This window comes from Jaculus jaculus, chromosome 1 (genome assembly GCF_020740685.1).
Source record: "Jaculus jaculus isolate mJacJac1 chromosome 1, mJacJac1.mat.Y.cur, whole genome shotgun sequence".
Classification (NCBI taxonomy): domain Eukaryota; kingdom Metazoa; phylum Chordata; class Mammalia; order Rodentia; family Dipodidae; genus Jaculus; species Jaculus jaculus.
In genome coordinates, this window is record NC_059102.1 from 196,230,788 (window position 1) to 196,253,881 (window position 23,094).

Genomic DNA, 23,094 nt, shown 5'->3' on the forward strand with positions numbered 1-23,094 from the left:
TGGCGGGGATGTGGTAAAAAAGGAACCCTTCTGCACTGCTGGTGGGAATGCAATCTGGTCCAGCCATTGTGGAAAACAGTGTGGAGGTTCCTAAAGCAGCTAGAGATTGATCTACCATATGACCCAGCTATAGCACTCCTAGGCATATATCCAAAGGACTCATCTCATTTCCTTAGAAGTACATGCTCAACCATGTTTATTGCTGCTCAATTTATAATAGCTGGGAAATGGAACCAGCCTAGATGTCCCTCAACAGATGAGTGGATAATGAAGATGTGGTACATTTATACAATGGAGTTCTACTCAGCGGTAAAGAAAAATGAAGTTAGGAAATTTGCAGAAAAATGGATGGACCTGGAAAGTATTATACTAAGTCAGGTAACCCAGGCCCAGAAAGCCAAGCGCCACATGTTCTCTCTCATATGGGGATCCTAGCTACAGATGACTGGGCTTCTGTGTGAGAATGAAAATACTTAGTAGCAGAGGCCAGTAAGTTGAAAAGGAGACATAAAGGGTGGAGAAAGGAAGGGAGGAGGATACTTAATAGGTTGATATTGTATATATGTAATTACAATGATTGTAATGGGGAGGTAATATGATTGAGAATGGAATTTCAAACGGGAAAGTGTGGGGGTGGGGAGGGAGGGAATTACCATGGGATATATTTTATAATCATGGAAAATGTTAATAAAAATTAAAAAAAAAAAAAGAAATTATCAATACTGAATATTAGTAGCCAAAAGATCAGAGATATTTGTGGCTAACAACCTTCACATGCTGAGCACTTAGGGAGAAATTCAAAGAAAATCAACATAAGTTGTTCATCAGATGATCACACATACTTCTCTATATGCATGAAATAAAAAGGCATCAACATTAATAGCATTCTCCCTGCTTCAAGCTATTAGGGGAAATTAGGTAAAACCTAATTAACCACTGCTAAGAGACATATAACTAGCATGCTGAAATCCAATCAGGACTAGTATGCTGAGACCCAGTGTTACTTTTTCTCTGCATCTGAAAAGTTTGTGTAGTATATCTTAATGTAGATGTAGTATATCAAATGTAGATGACTCAATTAGACTTACTATATCAATGCAGAAAAAAATTCCTCCAAGCAGCAATTTCAGCAACATTAATCAGCAATTCAAAAATCATATATCAAATCATATATCACACACAAATACATTATCATTTTCAAGGTATACACTGAGCTTAAATAAAAAAAAATTAGATGTAGAAAGTGTCACTTAAGCATAATTTATTTTTGTACTTATTTTACACAATAATTTCCAGCAACTGAGGACCATCCTATGATGTCAGTGGTAACCTTTCCAGCCTTCTTAAATTCAGATGCTGACAGACAAGACAGATTAGGTGCAGTTGACTTTTTCCTCCACTGGATGAGTTCTTAGAGAATTATAAACCATGAAACTAAACTGAGGAAATGTTGGAAGTTTATTGCAAGCAGCACCTTGGACAAAGAAGAGATAGTTTAGCAGTTACAGGATGCACCTACTGAGAAAAAAAAAAAAAAAACTATTTGGAATTGGGCTGTTATAATACTTACAACTATATAAGCTACGTAAAAATACACAAATGTTTTCCTCCTTAGAGCTGAAGTAGCTAATTGTCCACGAGAATAAAAAATATGTGGTAGGCAACCCATCCTATACACATGCCATCACTATGATTATTTTACTCTATTTTCATATACCTTTCTTAGAATAAATTATTCAGTTGTATAAAAAATATTTTCTTAGTCATTAGTACATTCCATCTTTCATTGGTAAAATCCTCCCACAACACTACTTCCTATTTATTTTCTATTCTTACTGTTATGGAAAGAGAAGTTATGTGGCAAGATGCTTTTTGCCTAAGGGAGTGCAGTTTCTATTCTGACCCTTAGGCTAGATGTCCCTTCTGTCATTACCTTAAAAATAAGAACTAAGCTGGACGTGGTGGCGCACACCTTTAAGCCCAGCACCTTCAGGAAGCAGAGGTAGGAGGATTGCCGTGAGTTCAAGACTACCCTCAAACTACAAAGTGAATTCCAGGTCAGCCTGGGCTAGAGTGAGACCCTACCTCAAAAAAAATAAAAATAAAATAAAAGAACTAGTATATTTTAAAACCATGAAGAGTTACATAATCAGCTCTATTTCAACCTTTAAATTCAACTTTGAACCTACTATGGTTTATTTCTTAAGTGGGAATCAATGAAACTGACTCATTTTATATGCAAAACTTTCCCTCCCCCGTAACCTTCATTGACTTTTATATCTCAGTACTTAAAAAAAGAACAAGAAATTCCTCAAACAAGTTTCTCAAATACAGAAGTGTGGGAAGTAAGAGATCAAAGAACAATAATAAGCAGACTAACCTAGTCAGTCATATTGATCAGTAAGCTGCATATCATTTCCATCTGAAAATTCACTAATGAAAATCAGCAGTGGCTGATCTTTTTTAAAAGGCTTTGAAACTGTGATAGGCCCATAAGGAAAGCAAATGAAGCAAAGACATGCCTCAAGCACAGTGGAGAAATTATTCTGCTAGTTTGCTTGGCTTGATAACTAGAATACTTTTTGTTCTTTGGAGTCTCAAAAAAATCTAAATGGCTAAAACATTTATATAATCAGTACAAAAGAAGTAGCAGAGATTAATTTATCTCTATTTATGTGTAATCAGTAAAAGCATTTTAAAACAGCCTATCAACATGTGCTAGTACCAAAGTTAAACTTCTTTTAGGACAGATTCAAAAGATAAGAACTAAGAGACAAAGACCAGTAGACCTGAAATATTAGAGTCCATTGGAAAGGGGATTGAAGTATATTTTTAACATTTGAAAGGCATACAGAATACAGCATATTATATAGTAACATATCTAAAAGTGTGTATTTTATAACCCTTTCCAGGTTCACGCAAATACAAAATGCAAATCCAACTTACCATAACTTCCAGTCACATTGGCACATATAACAGCCCCAAAGAATTTTGGAAAATACTTCTGAATTCTTGAAATCACCTTTTGGCAAGCTGTGCCTGGGTCTTCTCCTCTTCTCATATATTCTACAGCTTGGTAACTAATTTGAACAGAAGTGAAACCTTAGTACCACAAAATGAATACTAACTCTACGTTGAAGATAGAGATCTGAAAATACAAAATTGTCACATTTGGTACAATACCTATAACTGAATACACATCAGTAATTCCTGTTAATGCCTTCATACTAAGGAAAGTAATCCCTGCTAAAATGTCGTCTCTTCAAACCATCCACCATTAATTTCAGATAAAGAATATTATATTTGATTTTGGCTGAGTAACTGTTAGTAGCAATAGCCAGATGTCACAGAAAAGTTATGTTGGCATGTGTAAAAGAGCTATCATCAAAGAACATACTGTACATGTACAAAATATCTAGTGACTATTTGTACACGTAACATTCTACTTTTACCAACTATCACTCTTCCTTCACTCAGTGCCCCACATCAATTACTTCAATATATCTTAAATCCTCTCTGTGAATGAGCATGAGAGACATTCTATTTCACAGAACCATGATTACTCAAGTGAATGATCATTAACTAAGTGACTGGCAGAAAGTGTATGGTTTCTAAAAAGCCTGTCAATTCAGATTATATGAAGCATTAAATGTCTCTTGTTCTGACACAAACTGTCTCCTCTAAAGACCTGCAAAACACACAGAGGTAAGAAGCCACACCTTGGCAGGAAGCGCATCAGTATGTCACCATCCCCAGTGGCCGCAGCTGCCCCTGCCGTGTCATCAGCATAGGCCCCAGCTCCAGGCACAGGCGAATCTCCCACACGACTTTGTGAGCATATAGGACAGGAGGTCAGGTCAGGGCAGGAAATCCAGGGTGAATTACATCATATCACAAGTCTCAAAAGTATGGGATATTTTCACATAAATATTTTTAAAATTAATTAACTCATTTTTTATTAAGACATAATAAATTAGGTTTCATTATGGTGTTTTCAAACAAATTTGTTCTAAGTGACTATTTTACCAGACTATAGAAATTTTCTTTAGCTTTTCAACTTAGATTTTCAGAAACCTACACTAACAACATAAAAACCTGTTATCAGATACGTGAGTAGAAAATTGAGTGTATAAATACAGTTTAAAGCAGTAGCTGCCAAATGCTAGAGACTGGGATATTTGGGAAGGTGTGGACACAAAATCAGTTATGGCAGGAGAAAAAGGTGAAGAGATGTATTGTATATATTCATATTACAATTAGTAGCAAAATATTATGTATGAAAGGATGGTACAAATGTGTGTTTACATACAAAAATATGTCCATATCTAATGAAAAATGCAAGTTAATGCACAAGCTAAGAAGACTGGTTTGGCTATTACACATGTATATATATGAAAACATTATGCCATACCCATTACAATATTTACTCTTAAACCAATGATTTAATTAACAACAAAATATATTGTCATCAGTTAATTATATGTCAAGATGACATATATTTAAAAAGACCAGATATTATTATCAGTTTTTTTCTCACTGACTCTCTGCAGGGTCTGAACAGGTTCAAAATTATTTCCTTACCTCTTATCTGTTCTTGCAATGGCCAAACTTTTACAAGTTTCTCATTTTAATAAGCTTACTTGGTACTTTTCTGCTACAAACAAATAAAACCCAAAACTCCTCCAGCTAACTTAAGAACTCTTGAAAGCTGGCTCATGTTCCTCGCTATCTTATCTTCCACTACTCCCGTTACATTACAGATTACATATGCATGTACACACACACACACACACACACACACACACACACACACACACATTCATTCATTCAATCACTCACTCCCTCAAACTATTTTTTCCCAGCCAGCAGAATGCTTGAACCTGAAGACTGCCCTACTTTGTCTTCACCTGCACCTTCACAAAGCTGCTTGTTTCCTTTTCTTTTCTGGGGGTTCAAGTCTCTTTCTGCAGTATCACTTTACTGGCATTGCTAGGTACTCAGCTTGTACAGATAACTCATGACACTCTGGAACTCAAAAACAAGGGCTGTGATTCCTCTTTTGGCCATTAGTAGACACTGATCGTAACAGAAAAAGTTTCCTTTCATATGTACTAATTATCTGAGAGGCAAGGGTTGTACTTTGTATCCTGCACCTGGAACTTGTGGGATACCTAGAACTTACTGCACAACACTTAGCGGTTACTGTGCAGCACCTAGAACTTATTGCTTTAGAATCTTTGGGTATTTGAGAGATCTGTTCTGATGAAAACACTAACCCAGGTATTTTGAATTTTAAACCATTTGTAGAGGTACCAGCAGCAATACGTCCTGTCTTATGGATTACAACCATGCCTAGAAGTGAAAAGAAAAATTCTAAGTATCTAAAGCTTATCTTAATCTTACCAAATAACTGAACAGTTGATAATTATGAGGGGTGCGAATGACTGCCCCTTCCCCAATTTATATTTACAAAATGATGGATTTAGAAGGTGGGACCTCTGGCAGGTGATAGGTCATGAAGGTAGAGTCTTCTTGGATGGAATGAGTAAACATATAACAAGACAGCCCACAGGTCTCTTCTAGCATGTGAGGAGAGGGCACAATGAGGTGTCAACTAGAAGCCAGGAAATGCTGCCTCAACAGACACTGCCTACATATCTAAAAATGCCTATTTTTTAGATTTCTCACACTCTACAACTGTAAGCAATCAACCTCTGTGTTTATAATAGTCACCCAGTCTATGGTATTAAGTCTTAATATACTGTACCCACTAACAAAAGAATACAAGAATGCTTTATTATTAATTTCTTGTAGAATAGAAAATTTAAGAACATTTAAAATTCTACTGAGGGTATTAGTCTGTAAATTAAAATGATACAGTTTCATAGAATCACTTGATAGACAGTCTTACATCCTGTTCTTAAACTGGTCTGTTACTTTCAATACCTTTTTCAAGGGCAATTCCCAATAAAATCACTTATATAGGCTAAGAAATTAGCAGCATTAAAACTTGGAAAAAATATTTCAGATTTCACTACATAGCAAATAATATAAAATATCAAAGTACTAAATATTAAAGGTTTGATAATCTATTGCATTTCACTGTCTTAAGTAAATTGCCAAAGTATATAACTCTATATAACTGCTAAGACAAAATTATACATATATTTTGAACACATTATGCATAAGAACTTATATGTATTTTATTGTTAGGTATACATAAAAAGGACAAAGGGGAACTTACTTGGCAATTAAAGTAATGAAAGCTAACTTCTGGTACACAAAGGAAAATGAAGAGGACCTATAGAATTTCATTAACAAATAACCAAGAAAATCGGATAAGAGGCAAATTACCAATCGTATCATGACCATGAACATTTGTTTCTATGCAGACAGGATCATCCTGTTTTAAGATACCAGGTGGCTTGTAGGGTCCACAGTATTTTGAAGGATCTGGTATAACATTCTGTAAACAAGATTCAAGTTTTATTGATAAAATGGATGCTTCAGGAATTGACAAATAATTGTATATAATGACTAAATACTAGTGGAAAAAACAGAAAAACATCTAGTTACTTGAAATTTAAAGAATAGCAAAGTTTTATGTTCAAAGTGATAATTTTTAAAGTAAATATATGTGGGTGAGACAGAAACATTGCATAGAGCAATTCCCTGAATTTCATCTTCATATGCGTAAAATTCAGTGTAATCACAGATACAATGTTTTTCTTTCAGTTCACTAATAATTCTCAAAGAAAAAGACCATATGTACATATGCATGTATGTATGTATGTATATATGTGTATATATACATATATGTATATGTGTGTGTGTATATATATATGTATGTACGTATATATATGTATTATATGTGTGTGTGTGTGTGTGTGTGTGTGTGTGTGTGGTGGTTTGATTCAGGTGTCCCCCATAAACTTAGGTGTTGTGAATGCTAGCTCCCCAGCTGATGGATATTTGGGAATTAATGCCACCTGGAGGGAGTGTATTTTTGGGGGCAGGCTTATGGATATTAAAGCCAGTTTCCCAATGCCAGTGTTTGGCACACCCTCCTGTTGCTGTATCCCACCTTATGTTGGTCAGGGGGTGATGTCCACCCTCTGCTCATGCCATCGTTTTCCCCTGCCATTCTGGAGCTTCCCCTCGAGCCTGTAAGCCAAAATAAATCTCTTTTTCCCAGAAGCTGTTCTTGGTTGGGTGACTTCTACCAGCAATGCGAACTGGACTGCAACAATAAGTGGTACTGAGGAGTGGGATTGCTGCTAGACACCTGACTGTGTGGCTTTGGCCTTTTGGACTGATATTCAAGAGGAATGTGGGAGGATTTGAAACCTTGGCCTAAGAGATGCTTTGCAAAAGTACAGCTTGATGGTCTATCCTGCTCGGAGCTGAAAGACCTGAAGGCAGTAAGAACTATGGACTATGAGGTTTGGCTTATGAGGGTGAAGAAAAGCTTTGCCTGGACTGAGCTAGCAGTTTGTGTGAGAAGCTTGCTCTTGTGCCCATGTCCTGAGAAGTTGTGCAGGGTTGCTTTGAGTAAAAATGAACTGGTGTGTGCAGAGGGATATGGCACAGAAAGAAAAATCTTTGGGTGAACTGTTGCCCATTCAGCTGTAACTGAGAGATTACAACCTTTGAGACTGGGCTAGCTGACCTGTGCTAGGGCAACAAGAAGAATGTAGACTCTTTTGAAAGGGCCTGAGTGCTCAAGGAGTGTCCTGTTCTTCAAAGTCTGCTTTATTCCTCCCTGCATTAACAAATTGGCACCCTACCTGGTATCATGGAGTATAAGAAATGCTGGAAAGAGGGTCATTGGGTTTGCAACACTGTCTTGTGTTTTGGAAATGGCCATGGGCAGTGTGAAGCAGGTTTGCTGGTTGCCTACATAAAGACCCCATGGGGCCATGAGGATGAAGCGTGGCTTGCAGTGGAGACCCAGTGGAGATGCCGGGACCATGAGATGGCTGCCAAGGAGCTGCTGGTCCCAATGAAGTTTCCCAGGCCTGTGAGTAGCCTAGCTGGAGGGGTGGAATTGGAATGCCAGAGAGTTGTTGCTGGTTAGAATTATCGGACTTGAAGATTTGTTACTGGCTACAGTTGTTGGACTTGAAGCTACAGTTTGATATTTGGCCTGGTTGTTTTAAAACTTGTATTGGTTGAATGTTTCTTTGCTATGCCCAATGCCATCTTTTGCAGTGTGAATATTTATTTTGTGCCATTATGGGTTTTTTGAGGTTATTTTTTGGTATTATGGCTCAGTTAAAAGATCTTGGACTATGGGGATGTATGAACATCATTGGGATTGATAAAAACTATGGGGACTTTTAAAGTCAGACTGAATGCATTGTATTTTACATCATGTATGGATATCAGTTTATGGGGGCCAGGGGCGGAATGTGTTGATTTGATTCAGGTGTCCCCCATAAACTTAGGTGTTCTGAATGCTAGCTCCCCAGCTGATGGATATTTGGGAATTAATGCCTTCTGGAGGGAGTGTATTGTTGGGGTCATGCTTATGGGTATTAAAGCCAGTTTCCCCATGCCAGTTTTGGCACACTCTCTTATTGCTATTGTCCACCTTATGTTGGCCAGGGGGTGATGTCCACCCTCTGCTCATGCCATTGTTTTCCCCTGCCATTGTGGAGCTTCCCCTCGAGCCTGTAAGCCAAAATAAATCTCTTTTTCCCAGAAGCTGCTCTTGGTTGGGTGATTTCTACCAGCAATGCGAACCGGACTGCAACAATATGAGATATATATTACAGTCTCCTGACCTTTGAATTTCACATTTTTTCCTAATTGAAGAAATCTAAGATTTCAAGTTACGTTTTTAAACAGCTGGTTTTATATGATTATGTTCTCAACAACATCCAAGAATATAATTATACAAGTTTAGTACTCCTTACATAAAATGCTTGAGACTAGAAATGCTTTGATTTTTTTAAAATGTTGTGATATTTGAATATTTATAAAGAGACACCTTTGGACTTCCAGTCAAGATGGCATATGTGTAACCATGCCTCACCTCACGGGGAAGGAAAGCCAAGATATTTAGGGTTCATTGCGGTTTTTAGGGGCTTGAAGATCCTAGTAGTCCTCCAGTAGAAGGGCATGGAGGAGCAAAGGGGGAATCTGCTGATTCCCATGTTCTTTAGACTTTCAGGTAGCCCACCAGTCCCCCAATCCCCTCAAGCAGCCATCCTAGCCACAGTCCCAGCCACAGGTTCCTCCTGCACTAACAGCAGGCTAAATGGAGCCAGGCCAGCAAGCAAGGGTTCACCTGTCCCTAGGCATTTCTGCTCCCCCTCCCCCATGGACCCAGGCCTGCAGGCTACCATTCCCCCTGCCCTAGGCTTTCCTACCACTGAAGACCTCCATACTCATGAATGCCATCCCACTCACTGATGCTTTGGTGTGTGGACCCAGGCCAGCAGGCTAGCATTTCCAGTCTCCCCCTGCCTCCCCACCCAGGCTTTCCTGCTAACAGGGATGTCCATGCTCCAACGCCCTTCCGTGAGCCAACAAGCTACCTTTCCCCCCTGCCCTAGGCTTTCCACCACTGCAGAGCCTCATGGCCACTAACGTCATCCAACTCAGTGACATCCCCATGTGCAAACCCAGGCCAGCAGGCTAGGGTTCCCCCCTCCCTAGGCTTTCCCGCCACTGGGGAGTTCCATGTGCCACCACTACTCCCTGTGCTGACCCAGGCCAGCAGGCTAGTGTTCCCCCACCCTAGACCACCAGGGACCTCCACTCGCTGCCACTCCTACATGCATGGGCCCAAGCGAGCAGGCTAGCATTCCCCCCCTCCCTAGGCAATCCCACCACCAGAGTCCTTTATGTGTGACCACTGTCCCACTCGCTGCCCTCCCCCCAATGCGTGGACCCAGACCAGCAGGCTAGTAGTGTTCCCATCTACCTGGACTTTCCCACAACAGGGGACTTCCATGTGCGACCATCTTCTCAGGCCAGCAGTCTATTCTTCACCCTTCTCTCTCCTTTCCCATCACCCCACCAGGAAAGCCCCCAACCTCACTCCCCCTCCCATCACCTGACTATGGCATTCCCATGTCCCCACCCTGACTTGTCACAGGACTCAGCAGTCCATCCATCCCCTGATACAGGGTCCCAACAGACCTGTTGTCCCATCTCCTCACCCCACAACATAAGGGAGCCACTAAGCAGCCCCACCCTCCTCTCCTCTCCTCCGTAGCCCAAATGCAACACTACTCTGCTTTGTCCCAATCTACCCTACCCCCATCCCCTTGGGCCACCTGACCACGCAGTCCCATATCCTGAACCACTGAACAACAAGCCCCTTCATCAGATCCTCAGGCCCCCACCTAAGCTTCATGGGCTCCTGCCACCTCCTCCAAGCAGGCAAGCCCCATTGCCATCAGAAGCCTAGTCAAAGCAAACATAAAAGGGAATAATCACTGAAGACACTTCAAGTGTAAACAAGAGCTTCCTCCTAAACGAAATAAGATTCCTACTCTGTGATAGGCAGACTATAGTGCAAAAGGATAACATGAAAAATCAAATGCAAGTAAATCCAACAAGATTTCCCAGTCCCACAATGGATGTCTCTAATCAAAACAGAGAAGAGACAGTAAGATCAGAACCCCAAAATGAAGATAAAAGCTATGCAACCATGGTTAAGCAAACAGCACGTCTTGCAGAAAAGCAACAAGGCAGATAATTGTATGAATGCTGTCCTCACTAGATCAGACATAATAGAAAAGAACCAGTAAGTATTCCAAAGACAGTTAAATGATCTGAAGGCGAGTAGAAAAAACAAACAAACAATAACAACAAAACAGGACCTCAATCAACAGCTGGCTAAGCTTGATGAAGACAAAAAGAAATGCAAGGATGAATTCCAAGAAGCATTAAGAAAATCAGAAAATGATGTGCAAAGGGAACTTGACAAGGAAATGGAAACTATACATAAAAAAGTAGTAGAAAATACAAACTAAATTGAACAAGCCCAAAACTCTACAGATGCTCTCAAGAATAGAGTTAGCCATGTGGAGGACAGAAACTCAGAACTGGAAGATGAAACAAAGGAAATAGTTTGTGAGTTCAAAAGTTTCATTAAGTTCAAAAATAATTGTGTACAGAACATGAGTAAACTATGGGATACTCTTAAATACCCCAACATTCACACCATGGAAATACCAGAAGGGGAAGAAATTGAGGCCAAAGGCATGGAGAACTTATTCAACAAAACTGTTGAAGAAAACTTTCCTACTCTCTCAAAAGAAAGTCTAATCAAGTTGCAAGAAGCTAACAAAATTCCAAACAGACTAGACCAAAGGAGAATTTCTCTAAGACATATTAGGACTCTAAACATTGAAACCAAAGAGAAAGTCCTAAAAGCAGCTAGGAGAAACAACACATTACATATAAAATGTAACTCCATCAGAATTACTTCAGACTTTTCAATGGAAACCCTGAAAGCCAAAAGGGCCTGGAGTGGAACACTGGAAAGTCTGAGAACAAATGGCTTCCAACCCAAACTACTCTACCCAGTAAAAGTACCCCTCATAATAGATGGTGAAAGAAAACTTTCCATGATAAAACTCAGCTTTACAACTATATGAACACAAAATCAAACATACAGAGAGTACTTCAGGGAATTCTCCACAAAGGAGAATCAAATAACGAACCTCAAGTGTCTACAAGAAGCAGATCACAATAACCAAACTCAGAGAAGGCAAACAAACTACAAACTCCAAGAAAACCCCAGCACAGATTAAATCAAACCTCACAGTTATTACCCAAAATATTAATGGCTAACAGGGTGGATCAGAAAATTAGACCCTGCAACCTGCTGTCTTCTCAGGGTGAAAAAGTAGAAAATGATATTCCAAACAAATGGAAATAAGAAAAAAGCAGGCATAGCAATACTAATGTCAGATAAAATAGACTTTAAACTAAAAGTAATCAAAAAAAGACAACAAAAGCCACTCCTTACTTATCAAGGGAAGGATCCAACAAGATAATATCACAATCATCAATCTTTATGCACCAAACACAGGTGCACCAAAATTCATAAAAGAAAACCTACTTGACAACAGAACAGAAATAACCACAAATAGCATCATGGTTGGGGACTCCCCTATCAGCAACAGATATATCATCCAAACAGAACATTAACAGGGAAATAAGAGAGCTCAACAAAAGCACAGATCAATTAGACCTAATGAACATCTACAGTACATTCTACCCCAAATCCACAGATTACATATTCTTCCCAGCAGCCCAAGGAACCTTCTCTAAAATAGATCATATACTAGGTTATAAAGCCAGTCTTCATATATTTAGGAAGATCAACATAATTTCCTGCATGATATCAGATCACAATGCTGTATTGCTAGAAATTAAAAACAAAAAGATGCACCAGGACTCCCACCAGCTCCTGGAAACCAACTTTTTTTTTTTTTTTTTTGAGGTAGGGTCTCATTCTAACCCAGGCTGATATGGAATTCACTCTGTATTCTCAGGGTGGTCTTGAACACATGGCGATCCTCCTACCTCTGCCTCCTGAGTGCTGGGATTAAATGCATGCACCACCACACATACCTTTAAACAATAAATGGGTAGTGGATGCAATAAAAAATGAAATTGTAAAATTTTTGGAAATGAATTGACAATGAGAACACAATGTACAAAAACTCACCGGACACAATTAAGGGAGTCCTCAGGGAAAAATTCATAACACTAAATTCTTTCATAACAAAGACAAAGAGATCCCAAATCAATGACCTAACCATCCACTCAAAGGCACTGGAAAAACAAGAAGAATCCAATTAAAAAGCTCCAGATGGAAATAAATAATTAAGATCAGAGCAGAAATTAATGAATTGGAAACTAAGAAAACAATTAAGAAAACTGATAAGACAAAGAGCTTTTTTCCTTGAAAAAATAAACAAGATTGATAAACCCTTAGCCAATTTGATCAAGCAAAAAAAAAAAAAAAAAGACACTTCAAATTAACAAAATTAGAAATGAAAAATGGGAGATCACAACAGATATAAGTGAAATTGGGAGAATTGTCAGAACTCATTTCAAAAACCTCTACTGCACAAAACTGGGTAAGATGGAGGAAATGGATGAATTCCTGCACACATAACACCTAAAGCTAAACTCAGAGCAGATTAATCTCCTAAACAAACCTATCACACTTATCAATATTGAAAATGTAATTAAAAACCTCCCCAACAAAGAAGAGTCCAAAAAAAAAAAAAAAAAAGTCCAGGACCAGATGGCTTCTCAGCTGAACTCAATGAAACCTTCATGGAAGACCTGAAACTAATTTTTCTCAAACAGTGCCATACAACTGGAGAGCACACAAAGCTCAACAACTCCTTCTATGAAGCGACTATCACTTAATACCAAAACCAGGCAGAGATGCCACAAGAAATCTATAGGCCTATTTCCCTGATGAACTCAGATGCGAAGATCCTGAACAAAATCCTCACACCCAAATTCAACAACACATCAAAATCATTATCCAGCTTGATCAAGTAGGCTTCATCCCAGAAGGCAGCAGTGGTTCAACATATGGGGATCTGTACGACAATACACAAGTAAGCTAAAACACAAATACCACATGATCCTTTTGATAGATGCAAAAAAGATCTTTGATAAGCTAGAACATCACTTCATGATCAAAAACATTGGAGAAGAGGCATGGGTGATTTATATCTCAACATAATAAAGGCTATATATAAAGCTCCTAAAGCCCAAATAATACTTAATGAGGAGAAAAGGAAAGAATTCCCACTGAGATCAGGAACAAAACAGGGTTGTCCACTCTTACCTCTGCTCTTCAACATAGTGCTAGAAGTTCTAGATCAAGCAACAAGACAGAAGATAGAAATAAAAGGCATACAAACTGGAAAGGAAGAAGTTAAGTTAGCCCTATTCACATGATTCTATACATAAGTGACCTGAGAACCTCCATCTCAAACCTCTTAAAGATGATTGACTTCTTCAGTAAAGTAGCAGAATACAAAATCAATGTACAAAAGTCAATAGCCTTTCTATATGCAAAAGACAAAGATACAGAGAAAGAAATATTCGGCATTGTCCCATTTTTCAATAGCAACAACAAAAACATGTCTTGGAATAACATTAACCAAGGATGTTAAACACCTATACAATAAAAACATAAAAACACTCAAGAAAGAAATTGAGGAGGACTTGAGAAAATGAAAAGACCTCTGATACTCCTGGATAGGCAAAATTAACATTGTTAAAATGGCAATGTTACCAAAAGCAATATACATATTTAATGCAATACCAATAAAAATCCCAACATTTTTCTTCACAGAGATAGAAAAAATGATCTAAAAAGTCATATGGAATGACAGAAGCCCTCAGATATCCAAGCACATCCTCAGCAAATGAAACACCTCTGGAGGCATCACCATACCTGATCTAAAGCTATGAGCCATAGTAATAAAAACTACATGGTACTAGCATAAAAACAGGATTATAGACCAGTGGAACAGAATCTAGGACCTGAACTTTGGGTCAAGTAACTACAGTGACTTGATTTTTGACAAAGACCCTAACAATGCAGGCTGGAAAAAAAAAAGACAGTATCTTCAACAAAAGGTACTGGACAAACTGGATAACCATATGCAAGAAAATGAAACTTAATTCCCATATCTCACTATGATCAAAACTCAAGTCCAAATGGATCAAAGGCCTCATTATAAGACCAGAAACTCTGCTACTACTGGAAGAAGAAATAGGTGGAACTTTTCATGATATAGGAGTGGGAAAAGACTCCCTGAACAAAACCTCAGTAGCTCAAGAAATTAATCACTCAACCATTGGAATCTCAGGAAGCTGAAAACTTTCTTCACAGACAAACATACAATAAGCAGAGCCAATAGATATACCCACAGAATGGGAGAAATTTTTGCTAGCTATACAACTGAAAGAGTCCTAATTCTTAGAATCTACAAAGAACTAAACATCCTGAACAATAAAAACTCAAACAACCCACTCACAAAATGGGGCAGAGAATTGTACAGGGAGTTCTCAGAGGAAGAAATACAAACACACACTTAAGAAAATGTTTAACATCCCCAATCATCAGAGAAATGCGAATTAAAACAACTATGAGATTCCACCTTACCCCAGTAAGAATAGCAAACATTACAAAATCAAATGAAAACAAGCACTGGCAAGGAACTGTCATTCATTGTTAGTGGGAATGTAAGATGGTGCAACCACTATGGAAAACAATATGGAGATTCCTGAAAATAATGAATATAGAGTTACCAACACAGTTATTCTCTTACTGGACACTCATCCTAAATGCTCCATGCCTCAGGTCAGACAGATGGGCTCAACCATGTTTATAGCTGCTCAATTCATAATAGCTAAGAGCTGGACTCAACCCAGATGCCTGTCATTAGGAAAATGGATAACCAAGATGTGGTATATCTACATGATGGAATTCTACACAGTAGTAAGGAAAAATGACACAATGAAATCTGAAGAAAAATGGTCAAACTTGGAACAGATCATTCTCAGCAAACTCGCTCAATTGCAGAAAGATAATCGTCACTGGCTTTCAACCTGAATCTGCCCATGATTCTGATGTACCTAATAAACAGCTCTAGGACTGGGCAATAGGGAGGGTGGGACGGGAGGGGATGGGGGACACAAAACTGGACCCAAGTGGAAATGGTACCATAAAATCCTATACCCTGAAAGACAGACTAAAAGGTAGAACCTTCATTAGGTCCTTAGAGGGAACACCTGAATCACAGGGCCTTGGAGAAGGTATGATGAAGACTCATCTTAATCTCCTGTTTTTCTATCTTTCTTGCCCTCTTTTCTCTTTTGCTTACATATTTTTCCTATCTTTTTCTTCCTTCTTTTCCTTTGGCACTAGCTTGGATCTCCCAGTACCAGCATACATTCTACATCCACAATGAGCTGTTGATCTGAGATCTACAAGGTTTTCCAAAAGACAGATTTCTGTCAGACTGCTTGACAACCTACCAAAAGTTAATGGTAAGACCCTACTGCCAAAGACACCATATACTGTTGGTATAGAACATGAGTGACTTGGCTGGAATCTGGAACAGAGTCAGTCCCTAGTTAGCTTGTCTAGTGCCAGAAGGTGCTACATGAGCGACCGGGGAAAATGACCAACATTTGTTCAAGCAACCCATGGTCTAAGCTACTCAGCAGCAAACAACTTGATGTGATGCTCACCCAAGTGCAATAGTGGTACACAGCTATGGTAGGTAACCAACTGCTTGATTTGGCTAATGGACCTTCTCAGTGGAATGGAACCCATAGCTGGAACCCTGAAACAAGTCAGAACCATATCCACAAAACAAACTTGCTCTCCAATATCAAGTTTCCACCAATTGTTGACTACAAGAGGGCCTACACCTATTAAATTCCCTCTAAAATAACACTGTTTATCCCATTTATCTGGTGCTGACTTAACTTTGCATTGGAGAATTTGCTCCTCTTTTTCAGATGGATACAGAACCTGAGAAGAGGATCAACCAATGGCATTTCACTAGGGCCCCAGTTGAAACCATAGAGTAACTGGGGAAATGAACAAGAGTGCTGCTTTCTTGGTGAACCTGGTACCAGCACAAGGGTGAAGGAGATAGACACAGAGAACACTCAACTCTTACCAAATGAGAGATCCAGAGACACAGAGGCTCCAAGACCTCATCATTGAAGTAGACCTAAAATGAACCCAAAATGGCTCAGGGAAATTCATGGAGAAATTTGGTGTGAACTTAAATCATTGCTCTAATACCTGGTCAGTATGTTAACCAACATTCTACACAACTGGCAGGTAATAGAGTGCCAAAGAGTTATTACTAAATATTTTTAAGTAATTTACATTTTAAAATTGAATATGTGTACATACTCTCCAATAATTTGGCTGGCAATTCCGAGCAAGCCAATCTGAATGAAGAGTTTGAGAGCTGTTGGTAGATAAGTCCTCACTGGGAAATCCCATACTTTCAGCAAACTTGGTGGCTGGAGATTGGAAGAAAAATGTAAACAAATTACATAAACAGGAGTATTCTAGGTCAGCTGTCTCTTAAGGGAGGTACAAAAAGACATCCAGGGTAGACACAGGCTTTCAAAAGAGATTAAGATATGAGTAGTTTTAAGAATCAGTTTCCAAGCTGGGCGTGGTGGCGCACGCCTTTAATCCCAACAGAGATAGGAGGATTGCCATGAGTTCAAGGCCACCCTGAGACTACAGAGTTAATTCCAGGTCAGCCTGGACCAGAGTGAGACTCTACCTCGAAAAACCAAAAAAAAATTAAAATAAAATAAAAGAATCAGTTTCCAGAGCTGGAGAGATGGCTCAATAGCTAAAGGCACTTGCTTGCAAAACCTAACAGCCTGGTCTTTGATTCCCAGTGCCCAAAGCAGAGACAGATTTCAAAGTGGTACCTGCATTTGCAGTGGCAGGAGGTCCTAGTATGCTAGTATGCCTATTCTCTCCCCCCACCTTAAATACTAAGGAAAAAAATCAGTTTCCAGATCTTCATCTTTTCTTTTTTAAATTTATTCGAGACAGAGAGAGTCAAGTAGATAGGGAGATACATAGATAGATAGAAAGACAGACAGAATGGGCTTGTCAGGGTCTTCATCACTGCAAAGGAACTCCAGATGCATGTGCTGTATCGTGCATCTGGTTTTATATGAGCACTAGTGAATCGAACCTGTGTCCTTTGGCTTTTCAGACAAGTGTGAGCACTCACTTAAACCAAATGCACAAGGTGGCACATGCATCTGGAGTTCATTTGTAGTGGCTAGAGGCCCTGGTGCACACATTCTCTTTCTCATTCTCTCTCTCTCTCAAATAAATAATTAAAATATTTTAAAAAGTACTTTAAAAAATATAACTCAGAACCTGGGTGTGGTGGTGCATGCCTTTAATACCAGCATTTGTGAGGCAGAAGTAGGAGGATCACCATGAGTTCGAAGCTATCCTGAGACTACATATTGAATTCCAGGTCAGCCTTAGCTAGAGTGAGATTCTGCCTTGGAAAAAAGCCAAAAAGTAAAAATAAAATGTAAGTCAGGAAGAAAATCTGATGGAGGATCTAACGTCAGTAATTACCTATCTATAGATAATATTGTTTTAAAAAATTAGTGTTAAAAACTAGGCATGGTGGTACACGCCTTTAATTCCAACACCAGGGAGGCAGAGGTAAAAGGATTGCTGTGAGTTTGAGGACACCCTGAGAATACAGAGTGAATTCTGGGTCAGCCTGGGCTAGAATGAAACATAGTCTTGATAAACCAAAAACAAAACAAAAATTAGTGTTAAAGACAAGAAAATGAGATGTGTAAGTTAAGTAATCTATCCACTTAGATACATAGTAAGTAAAACTGGTAGAATTTTAACTTAGGTCTGTTTGATCCTTACTTCATACTGAGTTCTATTTACAGGGAATATAGACAAAATAAATAGGAAGATTCAAAAACAGATAAAGAATACCTGACTCTCCTACTAAAAGTGTGTGTGTTGTATATTCTAGTACTTTCCGAGCCACACCAATCGCATTTTTAATTCTTCGAAGGCCTCCCACTGCTCCCACATTCATAGTAGTGCTGTAAGAAAAAAAAAAAAAAAAAGGATTTATTAAGGTACTATTCATATAAAAATTACTTTTCTCTGGCTGGAGAGATGGCTTAGCGGTTAAGCGCTTGCCTGTGAAGCCTAAGGACCCCAGTTCGAGGCTCGATTCCCCAGGACCCATGCACAAGGGGTGCACGTGTCTGGAGTTCATTTGCAGTGGCTAGAGGCCCTGGCGCGCCCATTCTCTCTCTCTCTCTGCCTGTCACTCTCAAATAAATAAATAAAAATAAACAAAAAAAATTTTAATTACTTTTCTCTAAGCACTAATTTTAAAGGATATACTCTACCATCTTACCATAAAAGTGAAGATATCATAAAGTTCTTAGATTTTCACAGTCAAAATTAAAGAAAAAAACAGAAAGTCCATTTATCATACATCCCAGCAGCACTAAATTCCCAGTTTCTCTAACCTTATTTTAAATATGGCCATTGAAAGAGGTCCTAAGGCTTTAGATAAAGCAAACCACAGCATTTGCAGATGGAAGATAAATGATTATTGAGTTAACGATATACTTTTGTAACCTGGGAGATCCCTGGATTTGAAAGACTACTTATTTTCCTGTGATATTTCCACTATCTGGGTGATTTTTTTTTTTTAATTGAGAAGGAAATTCATGACCGAGGTATTTTTAAACAGTGAGGAAATGCATGCATATAATCCCAAATGTAACTCAACAAGACACAAAAGTGGACAGAGAAACAGGTCCTGAAGGCCTCCTTACCCATCCATGATCATGGCATCCAGTGTGGTTTCCCCAAGTTCATCAGGACTTCCTCCAAAGCCTACAGTGCCATCACACTGCTCTCTCTCACACACAGCACAGCCTTTCTCAACTGCATCCAGGGCAGAATCTCCACATGCTAATGCCTGCCATGCTGTTAAATTACAACAGTGCTAGTTTATAGTTATGCCATAGGCCAAGTTCATTTTGAGACACCTACGTAGTTTTTCGCATTTACACTACTCAGCAGAGTTTGTAGTAGGTTCATTTATCAAATGAAACAAATGAGCCAGAATGTGAGCAACAAAATTGTACCAGTAGAAACTATGAAAAATTCAGACTGTTGGTTCAAAAATGTTTATTTTTTTAACTTATTTCAGTATTTGTTTGTATAAGGAAAAAAGTAAGTATTCTCTTGTTTAAAAGTACAGTTGAAACTGAATAATCAAAGTCAATTAAACTAGAAATGTTTTTGATCACAACCTTACAAATTTCTTCATCATCATATTTGCCCTGACTTGCAAGCCAAGATCCTCCTACCACAGCCTCCTGAGTGCTGGTATTACAGGCATGCGCCACTCATCAGATTACTAAAATATGCATAACTAATACTGACATGGAAGTAACACCTATAACAAGTCTCAGTGATACTACAGCAGCAAGTAAATTATTACAATGTGGACTTTCAGTGAACTAATTCATGCATTTAATCTTCATACCAGCTTTTGAAGTAATACTGTATAATTACAGTGCTCATTTTAAAGAGGAAATATTCACAGGTGAATTAATTTGCTCAATGTCATATTGTATGTTGCAAATGGTGTCTCATTTCAAAAGTAGTCACTTTGGCTAGGGTGGCCATATTTTTGGAATTACTGTGTTCTGTGAACATTCATACAGTGAGTGGGCAGGTCTGGCATGAACAAGTTCTTCATTAACAAGAATTCTTTCAAGGACAAGCATTATTGTTAGTAAGTACCTTAACATCATTATTGCATGTATGGGCTTGGCTAGAGTTAAGATTTTCATTAAGTTCTTCCTTTGAATACTTATACAGGCAATCAATACAAAACTAGAACTGTCCCCTGCACAAACTATTGGCCTTCCACTCTCACTGGGAGTACATTTCTCAATCTGATTTGTTGTTTTCTGATTTCTATGAATCATCTATAACATAAAAAATGGACTGGAGAGATGGCTTAGAGATTAAAGCATTTGCCTAAGAAGCCTAAGGAACCAGGTTTGATTTCTCTATACCTAGTAAGCCAAATGCACATGTCTGGAGTTTGTTTGCAGTGGCTAGAGGCCCTGGTGTGCCCATTCTCTCTCTCCCCCCCCCCTTCCCTCCCTCCTTCTCTCTCTTCTCTCTCTCTCCCTACTTCTCTCTATGAATCTCTCTTAAATAAATAACTTTTTAAAATTTACCTCCACTGAATTTTGGAGTCATTTTAGCCCAGAGAAAAATAACAATTACCAGCCTCCAATGGGTTGAAAGGGTCTGTAATTCTTCCATATAAGAAACAAAACATGAATACTATGTAAAAATTCCATGATAATGGCATTTAATAGTAAATACGACCAATATGCAACAGATGGAAACCTAGCTCAGATTGGGAATGAGGACAGTTCATAGCTTAGCTTAGGGGTTCTCACCCTTCTGACAGGAAAGTAAAATCACTGAGTTTTTTTTGTTTGTTTGTTTATTATAAACAAAACAAAGGAACCCTTCACATAGGTGTCCACAATCCAAGAAGCTGAACAATTTTTTTTTATTTAAGCAACATTTTTTAATTAGATATGGACATATTTTGTATGTAAACAACACATGTTGGTAACATTCTTTCCCTCCTCCCTGCCCCTTTTCTGAACAGGCCTTCTTTGGGGATACAGGTCAACCCCAGTGGGATTGTGGGTCATGCATTATGGGGAGGGAGCAACGTCTCAGTGCAAAATGTCCCAACTTGTGGCTCTAACATTCTTTCTGCCAAATTCCCTAAGCCATGTTGGGAGCATTTTAAGTCTACTTCACTGATAAGCACTTAGGAGCCTCTGGATCTCTGGTTTGGTAGGTGTTAAGTGTCCTCAGTATCTATCTCCATCGCCCTTGTTCAGCAGACAATTTTAATATAAAGCCTAGGCAGGAACTTCTCATTTTAAATGACAATCACTTTTCAGCTTTTGGGCAAAGATCAAGTGGTGTATGTAAGTAACAAGGCCAGCGATCAAGCATGGATCAACAAAAGTAAATAGGATATTGTCACTCGCCCCAGTGAACTGGAATCTAGGGTACTTCAGGAGTGAAGGGCTACAAACAAGAGGTGGCATAGCAGACAGAAAATACTCCTTGAAGAAACTGGGTTGCCACAAAAAATAGTGTGGGTGCCACAGAAGTGCAAAAGCAAAGGCTCCTGGGTGTTTGAGGTCAGGACAGAGTGGAATGTATACATAGGTACAGGGTAGATAAAGGCAGTGATGTCACAGCAGTGGCAGGGAGGGTGCAGGGACAGGACGGGAACCATGGACTGCTGAAACCGACCAGCCCCGGGTTTCTCTGCCCTCCAGGCTCCCATCACGTCAGTAGGGCCCGTGAGCCCAAGCTCCCCACCGGCAGACCCCACCCCGGGCCGCTGCTCCGCACCTGCTTGGGTGGCATTCTTAAAAGGCCAAGTGTTGAGGACCAGCGGCAAAGGGCCCGAGGCGAGCGCCCGCGCCGGACTCAGCAGAAGCAGCAGCAGAACAACGCGCAGATTCCACTTCCGAGCCATAGCTGCGCGCCCACCCGAGGCGCGCGACAAAAGTTCCGCAACCCCCGCGAGAAAGGTCGCAAAACCAATGCGCACAGAAGAGCCACCCGACCCTCTGACCTCGTGACCCCGTAGCTCCGTCCTCCAGGAAGCCACGCCCACTCTTCCTCACTGCTCCCTCAACTCTCGCGAGATTAGCCCTTCCCTTTCTAGGGTGAACTTTAGGCAGTGGCTGTGGCGCTTGGTAGATGCTATGCCAGTTTTGGGTCTTCTTATAAGCCACCGAATTGTTGTTCTTTCCCTATAAAGATAAACTGGTCTTTCTATTGGTTAATAAGTATAAAATTGTGCAGCCTTGAGTTAAATGACCCAGGGAACTTTAGATAATTGCAGTGTGATTTATTTGGATCTTAAGTTTGCCAAACCTAAAATGTGAGCTAGAGTTCCCCAGAAATTTGAAGTGATAAGTAAATATAGGTGAAGTGTGTTTGTTTCCAACCAGGTTCATATTATTATTATTATTATTATTATTATTATTATTACTATTACTATTATTTATTTATTTATTTATTTATTTATTTATTTATTTTTGGTTTTTCAAGGTAGGGTCACACTCTAGCCCAGGCTGACCTGGAATTCACTATGTAGTCTCAGGATGGCCTCGAACTCATGGTGATCCTCCTACCTCTGCCTCCTGAGTGCTGGGATTAAAGGTGTGCCACCACGCCCAGCATTCTTCTTATTATTAATTTCTCCCCATACTTTCTTCACCTCAGCTTTTGTAGGACATCCGTTCATTTTCAATCTCTGAGCTGGAAGAAAAGGACAGTCTGGGTAAAGGGGAATTTTCCCTTGACATAGTCCATTGAAGTGCAAACTCCTGGCCTCTGAGCAAGAAGTCTACCTGCACTCAATTCGAAGCATATTTTACCTTCATGGCTGGGACCATTAGTTACTA

The 23,094-nt window shown here is 39.3% G+C and overlaps 1 protein-coding gene across 1 annotated transcript; it reads right to left on the minus strand.

The window, feature by feature from the left end:
* Nucleotides 1-1,244: 1,244 nt before the first annotated feature.
* Nucleotides 1,245-22,270, minus strand: Aga (aspartylglucosaminidase). The gene is made up of 9 exons (XM_004657114.2): nt 22,031-22,270; nt 19,393-19,546; nt 18,530-18,642; nt 16,937-17,049; nt 6,355-6,466; nt 5,277-5,352; nt 3,720-3,827; nt 2,947-3,080; nt 1,245-1,474 (listed from the first exon to the last, which is right to left on the minus strand). Exons 1-9 carry the CDS (start codon nt 22,155-22,157, stop codon nt 1,374-1,376), a joined length of 1,038 nt encoding a protein of 345 aa, XP_004657171.2. The 5' UTR covers nt 22,158-22,270; the 3' UTR covers nt 1,245-1,373.
* Between the last annotated feature and the right edge of the window lie 824 nt (nt 22,271-23,094).